At 43.7% G+C, this 22,071-nt stretch overlaps 1 protein-coding gene across 8 annotated transcripts in view; it reads right to left on the bottom strand.

Annotated features, from left to right (window-relative positions):
• Positions 1 to 22,071, bottom strand: part of pstpip1a (proline-serine-threonine phosphatase interacting protein 1a) — a 74,857-nt gene that overhangs the window by 34,125 nt on the left and 18,661 nt on the right. For all 8 annotated transcript variants that reach the window (XR_007958481.1, XM_052042575.1, XM_052042568.1 and 5 more), the window contains exons 2-8: positions 21,064 to 21,164; positions 17,908 to 17,982; positions 9,293 to 9,327; positions 7,168 to 7,274; positions 5,225 to 5,287; positions 3,933 to 4,031; positions 1,257 to 1,302 (exon numbers count right to left, since the gene is read on the bottom strand). Coding sequence is in view for 7 of the 8 variants with exons in the window: in XM_052042575.1 (XP_051898535.1) it covers positions 1,257 to 1,302; positions 3,933 to 4,031; positions 5,225 to 5,287; positions 7,168 to 7,274; positions 9,293 to 9,327; positions 17,908 to 17,982; positions 21,064 to 21,164 (526 nt within the window). In the remaining variant the exon portion in view is untranslated. The remainder of the gene's footprint in view (positions 1 to 1,256; positions 1,303 to 3,932; positions 4,032 to 5,224; positions 5,288 to 7,167; positions 7,275 to 9,292; positions 9,328 to 17,907; positions 17,983 to 21,063; positions 21,165 to 22,071) is intronic.

The raw sequence follows: 22,071 nt of genomic DNA, 5'->3' as shown, positions 1-22,071 counted from the left end.
AAGACAATGTATGTTTACCACAAAAAGCCTGTTCAGGGCTCAAGTCCCCATAGTTCAAATGTAACTTTTGCATTGGGATGCCGATATAGATCAGAATTTTATTTTCTTAACAAGGCTCATTTTAACTCAGTATGGTTCAAGAATAAAGGCACAAAGTGCTATCAAGATTAGACTTTCATTGGTGATGACCTTAAGGAGATACACATTTTCACTTTGCAATGGAAACAAAAGTTAAACCACAAGCGGCAAAGTGTTTTGCGCTACAATTTTTCAGCCAGCCATTACTTAGGTTATCCAGTCAGTGAAAATCAAAAAAAAGACACAGATGTCAGAGATCTAAAATAAAAACAGAACACGCTGGAAACACTCGGCAGGTAGGGCAGCATCTGTTGAAAAAGAAACAGGTGCTTCCAATCCAAGACCCTTCATCAGAACTGGGACAGAGGTAGGAGAAGTATTTTTTAAGCTGCAGAAAAAGTGGCAGGGGAAATAGATAGAACAGAGGGAAACTGACTACGATCAGCAAACTCCACACAAAGTCATATTTTTACTGCGTTGTAATACTTGACAACACTTCAAAAGTAACATCAATGACTGCAAAGCACTTTGAGACATTAAGGTCATAAAAGGAACTTTGTAAATGGAAGTCTGTCTACCTTAGTGACAATGGTTTAAGAACAAAGGTACAAATAAAGATTAAACAGCACTGGAGATAATGTGCAGACAGGCTTAGAAAACAAAAGCAATTTTATTTGTTAAAAACAATTCTTTTTCATGTCAGCTTTCTTCTAGTCATAAGCCATTGCTCAAAGACCATGTAAATCAATTAAAAGAACATTTCTGCTTTTCAATACAGCTTTAAGCTCCGTCCAATATCATTAAGCCGTTTTAGAGATAAAATGGCAGAAGGTAGAATTTAAAACAGAATATTTTAATAAAAAATTAAGCATTGGGAGCTCAGTGTGTAGACAAGAGGTCTGGTGCAGCACAAAACGAGAAGTGCACACTTTGACAGACGCTGGGTTTTACTCAGGAGGGCTGGGCAGTGGAAAGTGTGAGAGGAGGCAACAGGTCATAACATGGTGATGGGGGGGTGGTGGTGGTTGGGGGGGGGGGGGAGAAGCAGGGGAGGTGTACAGGGAGGGGAAGTGGTGCAATGTAGCCAAGGTTTGGGCCAGCAGCCAATGCCCAATCCATCCCATGCACTGTACAAAGACCATGAGAAAGTCATGGTGCAGTGACTTGATGGCACATACCTGCATCACCCATAGTGTCACGAGATTGCCTAGCCTTGTTCTGGCACTGTGAAGCAAACACAAACATCACTTCGTTGTCACCACTGATTTTCGATAAAATGCAAGAATAGAGTTGATTGCATAAGAATGTTGGCGTTACACTCTCATTTATTACAGAACTATTCAACTTTAGGAGGCAGCACCACCAGGTTTATCCATATCCTGCCCAACATTCACACCAGCACAGTTCCCTACTGCAGTCACGTTGCAATCAGGAAGCAAGTGCTATCCACAACCATTCTGTTCCTTCAATTCCGGTTTAGTCACAACCCGACCAGGATCAGCCAGCAGAAGTAAGACTGCGGACTGAGCTGGGCACCTGACCTGTGCGCCACTTGTTCAAACTGAGCCATTGAGAAAGATTCTGCAGTCGCTGCCTTCAGTTTGACATCATTGTATGGTTGTGTGGGTTGAACTTCGAATTCTCAGGGATCGCAGGTTAAAAATATCACTGTGTCCAGATGGCAGTGAAAGGCTCGTGGGCATAGAGGAGGAAGGCTGACTGGGATGGAAGTCTGTGCAAAGTGTTTAATACAAGTAGAGACAATAGAGACATTCACAGTGCTTGGTTACAGTTATATTTGTGCATCACCATTTTAAACACTCAGGTCACTTTGCCACATACCAGCATATTAAACATGCACAGTTGCACAGATTAATCTCTGCCCCTTTGAATGAGTGGCTGATGGCCCTTTCTAACCATTTGTCTGCCTTTTGGCCGCGCCCAATAATATATTAAAATACTTAGTAATTTTGCTCAGTGGTCTTGTGAGCTTGTGTGATCAGGGGCTCGTTGTGTGATTGGCCACATTGAACACATGGCCATTGCGTTGGGTTGGAACAGGCCAGATTCACACAATTTAGAAATCTGCCAGATTAGTATCTTAACAAAAGTAATTAACCCTTTCAAGTGAACAGGGCAAAATTTCAACCCCTGGAAGACATAGGAAGAGGACAGAGAGAGGCAGATAGATGAGAGGAGGACACACAGGGAGTTGTGGGGAGGGGAGCAACAGACAGAGGGAGGTGATGGTGGGGGGGGGGAGCCACAGGTTTGAGGGGGGTGGGGGGGGGGTGCAGATGCCGGAGAGGTGGTGGTGGGGGAGAGAGAGAGACCAGAGAGAAGGGAGGGGTAACAGAGACACAAGAAGTGAGAGGGGAGCTGGTGAGATTTCCTTCACATCATTAACTTAAGACTGTGGACCAGAAACACACACACCATGCTATCGCACTTTACTATCTACTCCCCCAGAATGTTTTATTTTAGAAACATTTCAGCTATATTTTGGCTAAGTGCGGTAAAGCATAGCAATCGAATATGTGAATTACTGGCCTTGCTATTGCCTAAGTGGTGAGCAAGTTGACGTCTGCTCCGGTCACACTAACAGAGCTACATTTGGCTCAAGTGTCTCAAGACGAGAGAAGTTACAGTTCTATTCTTGGGGCTTCTGCTGATGTCTGCCGCAGTGCGTATGTGTGCACCTCACATCAAGCTCTGACAGACAGAAGAATCCATTAAAAGTCACTAAAACAGGAAATGCTAGAAACACTCAGGTCGGGCAACACTTATGGAAGCAGAAACAGTGCATCTAATTAAGCCACAATTATGATGTTTGGTCTCACCCGATCAGAGATATTCCCTTTGTTCTGTACAACCCCCTCCCACTGAGAGGCGACTCTCTTTCCAAGTTCAGACAAAGGATCCTGGACCTAAAACATTAACTGTTTTCTCCTTCCACAGGTACTGCCTGACCTGCTGAGTGTTTCCAGCATTTTCTGCTTTGTTTCTGGATTTCCAGCATCTGCAGTTTTTTTGCTTTTCTTAAAAGTCACTATTTAGGCTCGTGTGTAAAGAGCATCCACCTAGTGAGCTACCACTAGGATCAGGGCCCATGATGAAACACAAGTCTGCATCCACAAGAGGGAAATCTGGAAATGACACACATTGCTCTTGCATCAGCCCTTTGGTGACTGCCTCTTATTTCTCCGAGGCGAGGCGAGGAGAGGAGCATTGATGGTTCTGGACTCATACTTGGAGGGGGGAATCTTAGTCAATCCTACTGAATACGGAAAGGTCTGGATAAGGTGGATGTGGAGAGGATGTTTCCATTAGTAGGGGTGTCTAGGATCTGAGGGCACAGCCTCAGAATAAAGGGATGACCCTTTAAAGCTGAGATGAGGAGGAATTTCTTCAGCCAGAGGGCGGTGAATCTGTGGAATTCGTTGCCACAGAGGGCTGTGGAGGCCAAGTCATTGGGTGTATTTAAGGCAGAGATTGATGGGTTCTTCATTGGTAAAGAGGTTACGGGGAGAAGGTGGGAGAATGGGGTTGGGAAAAAAAAAATCAGTTATGATTGAATGGCAGAGCAGTCTCAATGGGCCAAATGGCCTCATTCTGCTCTTATATCTTATGGTCTTAAAACCAGGGCATGCAAGCAGAGACCCAAAGTTGTGGAGATACGGAAGAGAAAACAGCACATTGGCCCAAAGGAACACAGTAAAAATATCCAATAGGACGATAAAAAAATATGTAGCGCTCAGGGGTAGCAAGAGGATAAAATTATACAGTGAAGGGAAAAACAAATGGAAATTTTAAGAGAAGGAACACTAAGGGCATTAATCCACAGTGATTCGTACCTTTTCAATTTGTTTTGGGTTTCCTGTGGAGTTTGCTCGTTCTGAGGCTTGCTCAGCCTCATCTGCCTCTCTGCACTTCTGTTCGTAGTATTTCTTTGACTGGAAAATTACAAAACAAATCAAAAGACAAAACACAACAGCAGCAGGAGGCCAAATACACCATTCCATAGTTTAAATGTTATATTAATATGGGATCAAACTTCAAGTGGCTCAGCCAGGAGGGAGCTGAAGACTAGAAGAGTCCCAAGATACTTTATCTTTGGAGATTAGAAAAAGTGGAGGCACTCTTGCTCTAATTGCCAGCTCCATTCCCCACTGCAGTCATAGTGCAAGGAGGGGATTGCATTTTATTCATTGCAGGAACAGAGAGAAAGATTACAGCATGCGAGGTGGCTTTTCAGCCCATCAAATCCATGCCAGCTCAGTCAAGAACAATCCTGCTGGAACCCCTCCTCTGCATCAACTTGTCAGCAGTACCCAAGGGAGCAGCAAGGCCAAAGTTTACTAATGGAATTCCCTGTGAGCTGAATAATTTGCCCGACTGCTTCAGAGAACAGTTGTCGATCTAATGTTGCATTGCTGCAGGTCTGAAGTCACATACCTGATCAGATAAGGATGTTATGCTTCCTTCCTTGAAGGGCATTAGTAAACCAGAAGTATTTTTAAATGACAAATTGGCAGCCTCAAGGTCCCCGTTGCGGACACCAGCTTTTTGCTCCACATGCATTTGATTAACAATTTAATTAAAAAGCCGTCATGGTGGGATTCAAACTGATGAACTCCGGATCGCTAGTCCATTACACAACTACTGCGCTACTGTGTTCCACCACAGCTGTTCCTCAGATCAATTAACTCGCTGTCTCATTTTAAGTAACGAATAGTTACATGGGTAACAAAAGATATTGGTGCCACTAGTTAAGGTCACCAGCTTCTACAACTAAAAGGAAAATTTGTCTGGAAAAAATAGTATTTCCATTATTATCTCATCTTACAATAGAGAAAGTAACAATTTCCCTCATGCTCTTTGGAAAAGCTTCCCAATTAATCCCTTCCCCCCCTACTGCCCCTTTCGTAGAAAAAAAATATTCTATAGTGTTAACAATTGCCTCATTACAAAGAGAATTTTTGTTCAAATTTTGTAATTATTAAACTATAAAGTTCTTGCATTTTTTTTTGTTTTTATTAAAAGTTACAGGTGCCACTGAACTGTAGGTAGGGATTGGTGATCTTTGACCATAGGTGAAGCCAATGACAGATTGTGGTTTGTCAATAATCTCATAATTCTAGTTTACCTCTATAGTCTTCTTGTATAATGCCACTTTATTCTTCTGTACACGTTCCATAGAATTTTCAAACTGTTGGGAAAGGTGCGCTGATGTTAATACAGCTTATACAAAGACTATAGCTAATTTACAAAAAACTGGACAAACAGAATCAAATAGTGAAACACAGTTGGAGTGATCACAGATGTCCAAAGCCATCAGAAGCTGGTGATACAATAAACAGAATTGAACTTTGCTATTTCTTATTTTTTTTTAGCCCATACAATTATGTAAACACTAGCTTCATCCTTTTTGTAAGCTGGCATCTTTACAGTAGATCTATTCAGTATAGATCTTCTGAGAATGAGGGAGGCAGCTGTGGCTGATGTACCTTTCTCTGAAGCAAGTGGCATGGATAGTAGGAGCCGCTGCCTCACAGCACCAGAGACCTGACTTCAATCCTGACCTCAGGTGCTGTACGTGTTCTCCCTGTGACCTCGTGGGTTTCCCCTGGGTGCTTTGATTTCCCCTCACATCCCAAAATTGTGCAGGTTGGTAGATTAATTGATTGGTAAATTGGTTTATTATTGTTACATGTACCAAGGTACAGTGAAAAACTTGTGCATACTGTCCATACATTACACAGTGCATTGAGGTAGTACATGACAAAATAATAAAATGCAGAATAAAGTGTTCCAGTTATAGAGAAAATGCAGTGCAGGCAGACAGTAAGGTACAAGGTCATAACAAGGTAGTTTGTGAGGTCAAGAGTCCATCTTATTGTACTAGGGAACTGTTCAATAGTCTTATAACAGCAGGATAGAAGCTGTCCTCAAGCCTGGTGGTACGTGATTTCAGGCTTTTGTATCTTCTGCCCGGTGGGAGGGGGGGGAGAAGAGAGGATGTTTGGGGTGGGTGGGGTCTTCGATTATGCTGGCTGCTTTACCAAGGCAGCGAGAAGTATAGACAGAGTCCACAGAGGAGAGGCTGGTTTCTGTGATGTGCTGAGCTGCGTCCACAACTCTCTGCAGTTACTTGTGATCACGGGGAGAGCAGTTGCCGTACCAAGCTGTGATGCATCCGGATAGGATGCTTTCTATGGTGCATCGATAAAAATTAATGAGGGTCAAACAGAAAATGCTGGGAACACTCAAGTAAGGCAGTAATTGCAGAAAGAGAAACAGAGCTAAAGTTTCAGGTCAAAGACCTTCCATTGTACCTACTGTGCAGGTGAGTGGTAGAATCTGGAGGGAGTTGAGAAGTATGTGGGGAGAATTCAAGTTCCATTCCCTCCCTGAAAGACCCCAGCCAGTTGACCATTCTTCAATTGTTGGGCTTGGGAAGAGCTCGCTGATGGGACATCTCATACCAGTGGGCCTCACGGTGAAAGCCACTTGTGGGGAGAGTGCCCTTTATCATTGCCCACTGATTTCTCCTTCAAAGTGCATTTAGGGAGATCATGGTCAAACTTTCTGCCTTTCTGAGTGGATTGCTGCCCTCCCCCTTTGCCAAAGTTACTTGTAATCACTAAAGATTTAAGGCCTGAACCCCAGCAAGAGATGGTAGCTGGAGATTTTGAAGATTAAAAAGTGCAAAAGATCATGGAAATAGAAAAATAGCACCAAAAATGAATAATTTTCACCAGTCCCAAACAAACAATGCTTGGGCTACAAAGAGTTAAGCAGTTTTGCATAACATAATCAGATTGTTTTACAAATGTTACTTCCCTAGAACAGAAACACTGTACAGTTCAACTTATTTTCCTGTTCCATTGACCAACAGAAATTTAAATGCTGGTGAAGATGTGAAGTTTTTGTATTAGTTTAGGTCTATTGGAATGAGTGAAGGTTCTTTAAGTCATAAGATGGCACCACTGGTCAATGTGAAACAGGTCCCACTTGCACAAACGTGGTCCAACTCATGGTCATTAAACAGTGTTACATAATCTCCACGTCTTCACCCATCATTCTTACCTTCTTCCGTGTCTCCTTCTGCCTCTCCCGGAAATCCTCCAGTCGCTTGGCCTCCTCTTTCAACTCAGCACCCAGTTGAATGTGTAGGTTTCCGACACTTTCCAACTCTGAAATACCCAAAAGTGCAGCAAGTGTAATTAATCTCATCCTAGTATCTTTTGTCCACATTGACACCAGTTTACCAATAAAATAATCTTTTGTCTGAGGCTTCCTTTGTGTTATGAGACTAGACACCCTGTGTAGGTGATGGTACACGTGCATGTGGGAACGAGGGAAGGAATATGTTGTAGGTGCTGGATATACATGGTTAGATCACCAACCATGTAGACGGAGTCACATTGAATGCAAAGGCCCAAGTTGGATCACAACACTGCACAAGATGCTGGAGGAACTCAGCAGGTCAGGCAGCATCCATGGAGGGAAATGGACAGTCAACTTTTCATCCAGATGAAGGGTCTTGACCCGAAACATCGACTGTCCACTTCCCTCCACAGATGCTGCCTGACCCGCTGAGCTCCTCCAGCATCTTGTGCACTGTTCCAGATTCCAGCATCTGCAGTCTCCTGTGTCTCTATGTTTGATCACAGCACATTGAGTTAAGCCTGAGCAGGGTTTGCTGTGCTTCAACTGACTAATTTCCTTTCACTTGGTTGGAAAGAGACAAACCCATTCAGCCAGTGATCTATTCCTCATCCGTGCAGCTTGGTACCCAGTTTCCCAGGGATGTATAACAGGTTCCCTATCTCGTGGTATGAATGCACTTGGAGAGATTAGAAGGGAGGATTTTTTCCAATGAAGGAGTGACCACTTTTGGTTTAATTAGACCATCACAAGGTGCCAACTGGGTCCATATTTCCAGTAGAAAGAGGCCATCTGACCCAAGAGCAAGCTGACTCACAGGAAATTAAATGGAAATAAATTGATAATGAGAAAAAAGAACAGTAAATCCAAAAATGGACTAGTTTTTAAAACTCGGGGTGACAAGGAGACAAGGTAGAAAATTAAAATGGCGATGATATTGTAGACTGTCAAATGTGATTGGAACCTTTGGACAAAAAGATAATCAAGGAAAATGTGCTGTTAGATAGAGTTGGATCCATTGCATACAGCAGCCTTTCCCAGCTCCAGTTGCCAAAATCCCAGCATTCTAATGCTTGGGTAACATTAAGGATTCAAGCTCATCATTTGTTCCTTTGAAACAGAGGTATAAATGCCAAACAGTATTATAGCTACAGCTCCATGTTGAAACCAGCTGATTAAATACATAGACAACAAAACAAATTTATCATCTTGTTTGCAAGGATTAGTATCACATCAAATGGTACAGTTTACTTTACTTGATGACCTTCTTGCTTCTGGTATTGATTTATTACAGTCAGGTGTGCTGAGATACAGCAAGCAGCTTTTGTTCATGTATCATCCAGACAGATTATGCCATATACAAGTACATCAAGGTAGTAAAAAGGTTATGGGTTCTACTCCCCACAACAGGACTAGGGTTGAAACTCAAGTACAGTATTGAGGCAGCATTTATTTCAATGTTAGCAGTGCCATATTTCAGATGGAAGTTAAGCTAATGTTCCATCTATCTTGAGATGGACTCGATGATTACACTGTACTATTAGAGGCAGAGAGTTGTGGCCCAAATCTCCTTCTTGAAAGGGTCAACTTTAACTGGGTGCTTTTCATTTGCCATCATTACAGGGGCAGCACAGTGGCACAGGTAGTAGAGCTACTGTCTCACAGATCCAGTGGGTTCAATCCCGACCGTCAGTGCTGTCTGTGTGGAGTTTGCATGTTCTCCCTGTGACTGCATGGGTTTCCTCACACTTCCCAAATGTGAGAGCCGGTAGGTTAACTGACCACTGTAAATTGCCCCTAGTGTGTAGCGAGGTGGTTGATGAGAATGTGGGGAGGGATTAGTGTAGATGGGATGATTGATGGTTGGCGTGGATGTGGTGGGCCAAGGGACTGGTCTTCGTGCTGTGTCAGTACAGGATTGTTGTGTTCTGTCGTACAAAAATTCAAGTTTATTTTAAAATTTGCATCTGAAGAGATATTACCACCAGGAGAATTCCTTAAAAAAAAACTATGCGTCATAAACAGTGAAACTGTGGCTACTCACGTTGCTTTAGGCTGTCAAAGGCTATTCGCAGGGTACTAAAATAAAAGGAAAAGTCATAGTTAGTAGACACTTAGCGAAGATGTTCTTTATTTTTCTGGCTAATAAAGAACCTTTCTCATTACAGTCAATCACTCCCTTTGGAATAGGTGATGCATGGTGATTAAACATTATCCACATCATTTGTTTAATAAAGCTCTGTAATGCAATACACGAGTGCTGGTGGCAAATTTAAGGGTTTACACTCCAACACCAAGATCAGGTTCACACATAGTTACAACGCTGAGGTATTGTTGCATAGTTGGAAATCTCCTTCAGAGATGGTCAGATGGGATCCTAGCCGTCTGTTCCAGTAAGTATTAAATCTACAATGGAAGATTGTTGTTATAGAAGAAGGGATAGAACAAATAGCCAGGAGGTCCTTTTTCAAAAGGAATCCAGTCTGCAACAGGGATGGGAGTTCAAGTATTCAAAGAACTATAGGGTTCCAAATTAGATATAGTGCCATGCTTTGTACACTAACATTTTAGTGTCTGTTCGGATGTCACGATCATGAGACTCTTGTTCGGAGATGAAGAAATGTAATATCGACATCAACAATTAGGAAACCAACGCCAAGGACAGAAAACTCTGGCAAACCATCATCCGAGAAGGAGCAGCAACTTTTGAAGCCGACAGATGTGCAGAATTAGAGGAAAAGAAGATGGAAAGAGAGGCAGCAACACCCAAAGGCCGATCTGCCGTCCGGAACTACCTGTCCTGAAGGCGGAAAACTTTCAGAGCCAAGATTGGACCCATAAGCCACTTGAGGGCCCATAAATAGATCAACGGAACGAAAACCATCATCCTCGACCTCGAGGGATAGCCACGACGACAATGAGTGCCACGCAAAGTAGTTATACGACTTTTATTGTACTGATATTTCTGCACATGTGGAATTAACAGTTTTATTCAATTTATACAAAAAAGTGCTTTCTTATTTTTTTTGGGGGGGGGGGCAGGAAAGGCATAAAGCGAGGTTTACTCCACAATCACGACTAGATATTGTGCACCAATGCTCCATTATTTATCACTTAATTTTGCCTAATGAAGGTTAAAGTGTTAGTATACTCTTTGGATTGTTTCCTAACCCTGGTGACAATTAGAAATGTTAATTACACATCCTGCTGAACCCCAGGGACGGACAGCTGATTTCAAGTTAATAGTTTTGTTTCAAATACAAGCGGTGTCATTTTGAAACGAAAGCACCCTGCACAGCTTCCTTATTTCTAATGTTGACAGCTTTCCTGCAGACACTCGTGCAGTCTGCTGGAGATGAGGAAGAGGGAAACCTCTAAATAAGATGTCCACCCTGAGATCCTTCTGAAATATATTAACCACAAGAGACCCCTGTTCTAAATCCCAAAAGATTATCAACTACTAATGGTTAATAGTGGTATCGTTAAGTACAAGGGATATGTCGGTTTACAACAACTGAAGCAAGATGCAGGTGAGTAATCTGATGAAGCAATAGTTTGTGGGGCTCACACTTTTCTCTGGAATAGAACCTTGTGTTTCTATCCAATATGCAACCCCTGATCAACCTGTACAAATCTCAGAAGGGTGGAACAGATCAATTCATGGCATTGGCAAACAGAGGCATGTGCAGGAACTTAAAGATCTGATGCATCTGCTTAACTTGCTGTTGCAAAAGCACATTATGTCCAAAAGTTGAAGGCTAGAAATAGGAGCATGCAAAAGAAATCTGTATGACAGGGCGCAGGATGAGGCTTTGATGACCAAAAGGCTCATCGACCCAACGTCATTTTGCACTTTGGACTGTCCATGACCACTCACCCAGGCAAGCTGCTGACAATAAGGAAACCCAGCCAGCTGAGTAGCACCTTCCTCTTCCTAAATAAACAATGTCACCAAATCCTAAAAGAAGAATTGTTTCCAGTGTAGACAATAATACCACGAAACCATCACATCAAAACATCCCTTTCCCAAGAAGCATGTAATCAAAGAACATAGAACAGCACAGGAACAGGCCCTTCAGCCCACAATGTCTGTGCTGAACACGATGCCAAATTAAACTAAATCTCTTCTGTCCACACATGATCCATATCCCTCCACTCGCTGCACATTCATGTGTCTATCTAACAGCCTCTTAAACACCACTATTGTATCTGCTTCCACCCCCACCCCTGACAGCCCACTCCAGGCACCCACCACTGTGTCTGTTTTAAAAAACATGCCCTGCACATCTCTTTTAAACTTCCCCCTCTCACCTTAAATGCATGTCCTCTGGTATTAGACATTTCCACCCCAGGAGAAAGACCATCTATCTATGCCTCTCATCAATTTTATAAAATTCTATCAGCTCTCCCCTCAGCCTCCAACAGTCTAGAGAAAACAACCCAAGATCGTCCAACCTCTCCTTATAGCTCAGACCCTCTAATCCAGGCAGCATCCTGGTGAACCTCTTCTGCACCCTTTGCAAGTCACCACACCTGAAAATTAAGCTTCACAACTAAATATACCAGCAATAGCACTGAGTCAAACTAACCAAGGACACTTTTAGACCACTGCCATCTGATAAATAGGAGGGAACAATCTACAAATGCAAACAAATATTTGAGTGTTGCATGTACAGAGTCAATCCTTCCCAATATGATGACACCTAAAATCTGCAGTACATTTTCAGTACGTTCCAGTACTATTTTAACTTTAGCAAGGCAATGGCAAGTCACTCTTCCTGTTGTGCCCGTTTTAACCGTACACAGTGATTGCGCTTTTTGCAATGATTTACATAAGCCACAAAAGAAGTTGGAAACAGTCAGTTGTCAAAATAAAGTTTCAACTATAGCAAAATTTCCACTGAATGCCTCAAGGGGAGTTTGAAGACATTGTGTGGCTACTTGTTCTTGACATAAACAAGTTTTTTTTTAAAAAGTATTTTTTTTCCCATTAACCCAAATTTGCCCTGCACATTTCCTACTGTATTAATAACTTCAAATATTTTAAAACTTATACTGTCACATAATCTGGGATACCAGTTAAAGTAATAAATCTGGAATAATGTAATTTTCAAAGGTTGCACACATTGGAAATTCAGCATCTTCCATTCAAGGAACTTGTTTTATTGTCCCAATGATTTGGAGAAGGTTTTTCCAGATTTTTTCCCTCAAATCCACCAAACTATGTGGGTTCTTTTGGTCTTTTCTCTGGAGTTCAATGCACTTGGTTCGGGTGGCTAGTGAAAAAGGCATCGGAACGTGAGCAGATTAGTCACTGACCATCTTGTGTTTTAAACCTTGTACATTGGCCTATCTGTAGAACCATATGGCCTTCTGTAGAAATGTGACAGCATCTAATGAAAAAAATTGCATTAAGCCTTCTAGTTCCTACTTTACCATCTTATTCTCTGTTAATCCAGATGAGTAATGTCACTGAGGGAAGTAAACAGTTTTGGTTATTAGGTCATTATTAGCAGCTTAAGTGCAGTACAAATTAGATGCAGACAAAAATCTTCGCCATTCGAGTTTATGGTTGTCAAAGGCATACATACCCAGGGTATAAATGCCATGAAAATGAGCTTTTTGCAGCAGCAGCACAGTACATTACAAGAGGACAAATCATAAAATTAACACAAATTATACATCTTCAAAATAAACCATGACAACAGTGTAAAATTCACAGAGAGAGAAGAAAAATAGTCCAAGGCAGTGTTAGGGTTTATTGGGTCAGTCCAAGACCCGATGGCAGTGGGGAAGAAGCTGTTGTGAACCTTGAGGTGTGGGTCTTCAGGCTCCTGTACTTCCTGCCTGATGGGATTCCCAAAGGAGAGTGCCCCTTTCACAGTGTGAAGTCTCCTATTGGCTTTCAATGGAAATCATGTTCTATCATAGACAATGGTCACCGAAATAGGGTCAGGCCAGGGCCCAGTTACTTCTTTTGCCTCAAGGTTAGGAGCAGCAGCAGCTTCAAAGGTCGCAGGGTTACATTCCTGGAACTACCTCCCTAACAGCACCACAGGATCCCCTTACTAATAGTTCACAATGGCTCATCCTTGTGGTCAGCTCCCTGGACCAGGAGATAGCCGCCCAGGTCGGAGACTTCATCCAGTCTCCTCCAGAGGAAGGCAAGTACCCACTTTCAAGGCCCTTCTCATTCGGACCTTCGGCCTCTCCCGTCGTGAGCGCGCCGCCCGCCTGCTTCATCTCGATGGCCTGGGGGACAGATCTCCATCAGCCCTGATGAACGAGATGCTGGCCTTGGCTGAGGGACACAAGCCCTGCCTGATGTTCGAGGAGGCCTTCCTCGAACAGCTGCCCGACAACATTCACCTGCTGTTGGCCGATGCCGACTTCAGCAACCCACAAGGTAGCCGCCCGGGCAGATGTCCTGTGGAAGGCCAAATGCGAGAGCAGTTCGTCCGTCGGCCAAATCGCCAGACCGCGTGCCCAACACCCACCTAAACCAGTCCCAGCAGCTGAGCAACCACACCCTGGACACACAGACGACAACACTGACGACCAGCTGTGTTTCTACCATCAGAGGTGGGGTGCGGAGGCCCGTCGATGCCGCCCACCCTGCAAGTTTCAGGGAAATGCCAGGGCCAGCCGCCACTGATGGCTACGGCGGCTGGCCACCGACACAGCCTCCTATTTGTTTGGGACAAGCAATCCAGGCGTCGTTGCCTTGTCAATACCGGAGCAGAGGTCGGTGTTCTACCCCCAACTGGCCGCGACACTCGTATCAGGCAACAGGGACACACCCTCAAAGCCTCAAACGGCACAACGATATGGACTTTCGGTAGCCGTACAGTCCAATTACAATTCGACGACAGCCGTTTTACCTGGAACTTTACCCTTGCCGCCATCACCCAGCCACCCCTGGGAGCCGACTTCCTGTTAGTCGACCTGTGAGGGAAATGGCTAGTGCACTCCAGAACCTTCCAAACTTACTCTCCGGGAGAAGCCAGCCTACCAGCCCCGCGCCTGGATTCCGTTTCCCTGTCTGGCAACGAGTTCACCAAGCTGCTAGCCAAGTTCCCAACGGTTCTGGCACCTCAGTTCACGAATTCGATGCCCAAACACAGGGTGTGGCACCACATCACTACAGGAAAGACTGTGCGAGAGGCTCGGCAGCTTGGCACTGATTCCCACTTCGCGACATGGTCAGTCCCCATTCTGTGAGCCCAAGGAACTATGAGACTGTTGATTTTCATTCGCAGGGGCATGCCCCGGGCACCGTTGCAACGGCCATACGAGGGGCCATTCCGGGTCGTCAGAAATAATGGGTCCACTTTTATTTTGGATATTGGAGGCAAGGAAGAAGTCTTCACGACAGACCGCCTCAAACCGGCCCATTTAGACCTACAACAACCAGTCGAGGTCCCAACACCACGACGCAGAGGCGACTCACCGTCCACGCAGGTGAACCGGCTTGGCAGTCGGGGCGCGTGTCATTGGAGCAGCGGGGCCCAAGATGGTGCGGGGCCCTCATCTTCCCTGAGCAATGGGGGAGGACCTACGCATGCAAAAAGATTGATGACGTAGCACGTACGTCATTGTTTTTGGAAGGCGGGAACCGCACCGCTTAAAAGGCCCGAGCAAAGCGGGTGAATAAATCAGTTTTGTTCCACAGCTTGCAGACTCGTGTCTTTATTCTTGCATAGCGGTAGCAGCCGCTACAAGATCATCGTCTAATTGGTCAGATTTTTTTTTAAAAAAAAGACATTAATGTGTACAAAGTGGCTGGCACGTTGTATGGGAATTGCTTAGAAGACGTAAATTGGTTAATCACTGTCACATGTACTGAGGTACAGTGAAAATCTTTGTTTTGCATGCCACCCATACAGATCATTTCACCACATTGAGTGCATTGAGACAGTACAAGGGAAAAGCAATAACAGATCACAGAGAAAGTGCAGGGAGAAGACAATAAAGTGCGAGACCATAGAGGTAGATTGTGAGGTCAAGAGTCCACCTTATTGTACTAGGGGACCATTCAAGTCTCATGTACAATGATCAAATTGCTTCTTTCTTGATATGGGAGTAGTGGTCGAACATGGATTCAATTTCCCCACTGAAGTTAGATAAATTTAAAAAAATAATGTTGGTGTGAGGGGCTGGCTCTGATCCTGGGCCAATCTCACACACTTCCTGCAATCTGCTCAGAATGACATTATCAAATGCCATTGAAATAATAGCAAACTATCCATCACCCTTGTACTGAAACAACGTGATGAAAATTGCACACACCAAAATTTTGAGCAACTATACTCCTATGCTGCAGCTAGAATTGGTGCTGTATTGAAACTGTAACCCAGCAAGAACATGCAGTAGTGCTAGCACAATATCCAGATATGTGACCCAGATATTTTTTCGTTGTTATTTTGCAATGAATTGACAAAAAGGCAGGATTGAAGTTGTCGAGAATAATGTAGAGGTGGGGTTGAGGTACAAAGAGTGTGCCCCATGTCTTATTGTAACAGCTTTGAAGGTAACAAGTGCATTTTTTCATCTATACTGTCATTTCCTATTCTGCTGCAGCAATAACCACAAGTTGTTCTAACAGTTGCTTTTATAGCACTCAAGGCAGGAAATGAACACATGCCCTGCTAAGAAATGTTCTGCTGCAAATGAGAGTCAATTCTTAGCAAAGTGCTAATTAAGATGTTAAATAAAGCCCATGTTTGCTTGGTAGGAGGGACTTGCACAGAAATGCTTTAGAGTTTTGAGGATCTGAGAATGTGCATGAAGAAAACTCATTTTACGGTAGAGGTTATTGTTGTGTCTTTCATCACAGAACTAGAAGAGTCCCCTTGACAATCATACTGGGCCAAAACAGATGTCTCTATAAGGGCAAGAAAATTACATCATCCAATGTATTAATTCCCAATGGACCTTTATAACTGTACAAAATCTAATTGATACTAAACTTTAATAATCTTTGATGATGAAGTGTTTGCATATTAAAACTTGATTACCACTTTTTAAAATGAAGCAACATTTTACCTGGTTGCCACTTCATTGTTGCTCTTGTTGAATGGTAGTGATCAACACAGGGACCGGGGATGTTGTTCCTGCCACCTACATCTAGAAGCACATTACTTCACTGCATTATCAGGGCTTTTAAATTCCCACTATTCTTGCCTTAGTGTAGGGCAATGCATTCAGAGTTGTGATAATGATTAGAATCACCCAGATAGCCACCTGTTGGAACACCAGGTGACACATGGCATTGCTTGAAAATCCTGATGCAACTTTCAAAACAAGTTACAAGTGGACCCAGACTACTTTACAGACCATAATTAAAATGGCAGCTGCAGACAACTTCAGCCAATCTGACTAAATGCACCCAGACGTTATTTATACATGGTATATTCTGGACAGGATTTGTGTCTCATTATGCATACACACACCAAATGGTCAAACAACTTGAAACTTTGAGTAAAGACACAAGTTAGCCAATTAGAAAACTGGTAAATATTAACATCAGCCTTTGCCAGACATCCACAGTTGCTCATACCTCCTGCTCCACCACTGGGTACACTAGACCATTCTCTCCATTTTACCATCTTAGAGGGTATATTTTCCACCTCCCTTTCATAAACGATATCCAAGCCTTTGACTATCATCTCTGAAGCATAGATTGTCCTTCACTCTTTCCATAAAGTACATTGTGTTCAGGGTGAGAGATTTCACTGTCAGATGGATACCACTCACATTATTGTATGACCATTTAATGCTCTTTTAAATTTTCCTCTCCTTTACTTACAGAGACAGTGACCCATTTAAAATAAAGATAAATCAAGTAGGAAATTCTACTGTAAAGATAGCAAAGAAAGGGCTTTACTCAGAATTATTTACATAGTAATACAGCAAAGAATATATTCTTTGCACAAATCTAAAACTGCAGATTAGTTTTATCTGTACAGGTTGAAACACATGATGTTCCTCAGGCTATTATTTTAGTTAACCCACTAACCTATTGATATAAAAAGACAAAGGGCTTTCATAAAACATGTTAACCATATCACATATTGTTCAATTTGAAACAATTAGAATCCTTCTCCTGCCTTTGCCAAGATTAGACTTGGTACGTATTCCTTTAAACGTGGGTTATATTATTTGAAAAGTTGAAGCTGATTGAAGGACTTGATCACGTAGTTGGAAGCAAATCATTTCAGAGTGACGGATATAAAACTAGGGCCAATGTCAGAAAGCACCTTCTTCGCACAGTGTTGAAATCAGGAACTTGTGGGTCCCTCCGCCTCCAGTAAATGCTAAATTGGAAATTTGTGCAAGTGAAGTGTGGTGCAGTGTTTAGAACCAATACAGGAGTGTGATCTGATTGATGGAGAAAGAGGGAGCTAATGTGATTGTTCATCTGTCACTGGAACATACCGCCGGTGATTCATGAATGCATCATCCCTCTGCTGACATCACACTGTTTGGCAAATTTCATCAGGAGATGGAAGTGATTTATGATGGTCTCTATGGTGAAATATCTCCAAGGTAAAAAAAAATCTTCAGTTTTAAAATGTGGTGGCAGACAAAAGCTATTGGAAAGGCACCAATTTCACAATTAGATGCACGCACCAACTCCGACAGATCTGATGCACTTACTTTAGCTCCATTTGACCCCCAGCCTTGCGTGCAATATGCATCAACTCCTTTCCGTATTTTTCTTCCGCTATTGCCCTGTGCAAAATAGACAGAAAATATTTCACTCACACGCATCAACCATAATAGCAGCTTGTGTTTATATTGTGCCTTTAAAAAGGTAGCAAAACATTGAGGAGACTGATCAGGCAACAGAAAAGGAATATTGGTATTGGTTTATTATTGTCATTTGTACCGAGGTACAGTGGAAAAACTTGTCTTGTATACCGATCGTGCAGGTCAATTCATTACACAGTGCAGATACCTTGAGTTAGTACAGAGTGCATTGAGGTAGCACAGGGTAAAAACAATAACAGAGAACAGAGTGAAGTGTCACAGCTACAGGGAAGTGCACTGCAGGTAGACAATAAGGTGCAAGGTTATAACAAGGTAGATTGTGAGGTCAAGAGTCCATCCCATAAGGGAACCATTCAATAGTCCTTATCACAGTAGGGACAGAAGTTGTCCTTGAGCCTGGAGGTACGTGCCCTCAGGCTCCTGTATCTTCTGCCTGATGGGAGAGGATAGAATGACCCAGGTGGGTGGGGTCTTTGATTATGCAGAGTCATTGATGGATACGGCACAGAAACAGGCCCTTCAGCCCACTGAAGGAGACGTGGCAAGTGACTAGAAACTAGCTCAGTGACTTAGATTTTGAAGAATCTCTTAAAAACAAGAGAGCAGAGAAATTTAGGGAGGGAATCCCTGAACTTTTGAGAAGACACAGATCAGGGGCAGAATGAAAGAAGTGGAGGGAGCAGGAAAGCTGGAGTGTTGCAGAGGTGGGAAAGTTTAGTTACAGGGAAGGGGCAAAAACCACACAGATAGTTGAAGATGTTTGAAACAGGCCATTATTGGACATGTAGGTTACTGACCAAGGATGGTAGGTGAGTGGGGTCTGGCAGCTCTTTAGATGAGCTGAAGGTTGCAGACAGCTGGAGCTGTGGAGGATAAACAGGGCAGGATCAGAACAGTCAAATCTGGAGCAGGCGAGCACAGATGAGGCTTTCAGCAGCTGATGAGCTGGGCTGGGGCTGAAGCTGGGAGAACAGTAGGGGGTACAAGTCAGCAGCCCACAGTAATGGAGGCACTGTACCTGGGTTCCAAAGTACAACCTGGTCTTAACCTGACAGAGGCAAGTTGACCAGGGAAAGGGATGGAGTTGGTGACAGAAGAACAGAGATTAAGATGGGGACCAAAGACAATGGTTTTGATCTTCCTAATATCGATTGGAGAGGATTTCAGCTCATCCAGAACTAGATGAACAAGCGGAATTTGATAAAGGAGACCAAAAGAGGTGGTGAGGTAAAGTTAGTAGATGCAGGAGAAACAAGTTGAGAAAATTCCTCCCCCCACTGCCACCCCCCATGTGGCAGGGTGAAGGGTGGGAGTGTCAAGGGTGGGAGAGCTTTGAATTCTTTCCACAAGGGAATGGGAGGGAAAAAACCATCCTCATGCATTAAAAGTATCTTCTTGTTGCATAACCTTCAAAATTACAGACCGAGAACTGGGATATTCTGGAAGAGACAGTTCAGATGAAGGATCTCAGCCAGAAACATTGACTGCCCATTTCCCTCCACCGATGCTGCCTGACCCACTGAGCTCCTCCAGCAGTTTGTTTTTTTTTTGCACTAGCTGGGAAGTTGGTTACTCTCGTTGGCATGGTCACAATGGGCCAAATGGCCTCCCTCTGTTTCTAGGAGGTCAAGGAGGGGTGCGCCATGTGCGCAGTCACAGAGCCATTTGTAATGTTAAGAAGGTCATTTCGTATTTTGACGGAGAGAAAAGTGATTGTAGAGGCTGAAATACAAGTTGGAAATGGGCTGTACATTCAAGGGAAGAGGAAAGGGAGCCTGGAACTGAGGGTAGTGTAACTTGCACTGATGGAGAGATTTGGTCATGGCTCCTCTAAAGGGGAGATGATTTCAGCTGATTTGAAAGGAGAGGTAGAGAATGGGAGATGTTGTAAGCAGAGAGAACAAGTTGGTTGTCACATTAACCAGTCCAGCCACCAAGATAGGCTGCTGAATAAATCTGTGGTTTAGTGAGAGTAGCAAAGAGAAAGGTACAAGGAGGGAAACTGTATTTGGGTGGAGGAAGTGGAGATCTTGGGGGAATGCATGTTGGTAAGCAAGCGAGATACAACAGAGGTGGATGAAGGTATGGCCCTAATCCTGTGAAAAGTCCAAGAGGTCCTAATTGTGTGCACTTAAATGTACAGTGGGTAGTGGAGACAAGATCCTAGAGTTGTGAGCGGTTTAGGCAGAGTAGAGATTGGAGGGTTAGTGCTCAGTGTGGTCCAGCCTGACCCTGTAACTAATTCAGCTGGATGCTCCAGGGATTTACATCAACATCCCTTGGATGGAAAGGAACAAATGTGGCACAACCAACGCCAATGACTAATGTGTCCAGAAAAGGAAAATCAACCTGGGTTGTTCATAGCCATCATCATTCAGTAGCTTCGCTGTCAACTCGATAAGATGTGCCCTACAATCAGGGAGCTTGTTATCATTTTTCAGGCTACTGAAGGATTGCTACCCTGTGAGATAATGTGAATGGGTAGTTATTGCTAATGAGGAGTGTCACAGCTGGTAGAGCCACTGCCTCACAACCTCCAGTGACCAGGGTTCAATCCTGACCTCTGGTGTTGTTTGTGTGGAGTTTGCACGTTCTCCCCGTGACTGTGTGGGTTTCCCCCGGGTGCTCCGGTTTCCTCCCACATCTCAAAGACGTGCAGGTTGGTAGGTGAATCGGCCGCTGCAAATTCCTCTTAACGTGGAGGCTGGTGGTAGAACTGGGGGATAGCCAATGGGAATGTGGGAAGAATCAGTTAGTGGGGAAATGGGGTTGCTGTGAGCCAGCAGAGAATTGATGGACAAAATGGTCTCCTTCTGTGCTATAAGGAAGTACAAACTGAAGTCACCTGGAGATCTGCATCCCATCAGAAATTGACACCTTTCAGGAGGTAGGTAGAAATTTTAATTTTAAAGTAGAAACATAAAATGGGTGAATTATGGAGAACTCAGCAGCAGCTTCCATTTGCTCTATGCCACAACTATTCGTGGGCGACATTTCCATGATTAAAATAGTTGGCACAGCAGGGACTCTGTTGAATCTTACCTCTGTTTCAGAAGTTCCTCCATGTCTTTGCACATTTTTCGGCCTTCCCGTAATCGCTCCAGTAAGACCTCATGTCCGACGTAACTGGTAAACTCTGGGCACTGTGAAAGCAGCACAAGGGCAACGATTTACAACACTTCTCCTCCATGTGTTCTTTAGCACCTACACCCCAAATCCCTACTAGGGTTTGCGATCCAGACGTTCATCTGCCTGGCTTTCCAGTCCAGTTCCCTATACATCATTTGTCTCAGAACTAGCTATCCACCAAGGCCAGACAAAATCAGGACAGTTTGCAATACTGGCATTAGCCAACTATCAGAGAGATACCCTATTTCAACTTAGATATTGTTACACAGATACAAAATTGAAGGCACAGATTAAAATCAATTATTTGTTGGATCTCAGTGCATGAGGGCTACTCTATATGCCCAAAATGAGATTGGCGATTCCATTTTGAAATACTCCATCTGAGTGTCTTGACCTCACAATCTACCTCATCAAGGCCTTGCACCATATTGTCTGCCTGCACTGCCCTTTCTGTAACTGTAACACTTTATTCTACATTGTTATTATTTTCCCTTGTGCTGCCTCAATGCACTGATGTGGTGAAATGATCTGTGTGGATGGCACACAAAGCAAAGTTTTTTTCACTGTACCTCAGTACATGTGAGGATAATAAACCAACTTGCCTTGGGAACCCCAAGGGGAAAGGTATTGTGCCAGGCTATTTGCCCCTTCTATATCTAGTTGGCATTCAACACCTCTGGAACTGGATATCCACACACAAAATGCTGGAAGAACTCAGCAGGTCAGGCAGCATCTATGGAGGGAAATGAACAGTCAACATTTCCGGTCAAGATCCTTCATTAGGACTGGAAAGGAAGAGGACAGAAGCTGGAATAAGGTGGTGGGGGACGAGCACAGGTTGGCAGGAGATAGGCGAGTCCAGGTGAGAGGGAGTTGTGAGAAGTAAGAGGTGGTAGGAGGAGGAGGAGGAATCTGGGGGGA

This window comes from Pristis pectinata, chromosome 32, assembly GCF_009764475.1.
Source record: "Pristis pectinata isolate sPriPec2 chromosome 32, sPriPec2.1.pri, whole genome shotgun sequence".
Taxonomy (NCBI): domain Eukaryota; kingdom Metazoa; phylum Chordata; class Chondrichthyes; order Rhinopristiformes; family Pristidae; genus Pristis; species Pristis pectinata.
The sequence above is the reverse complement of the archived record's forward strand: the minus strand, read 5'-3'. Positions and strand labels throughout refer to the sequence as shown.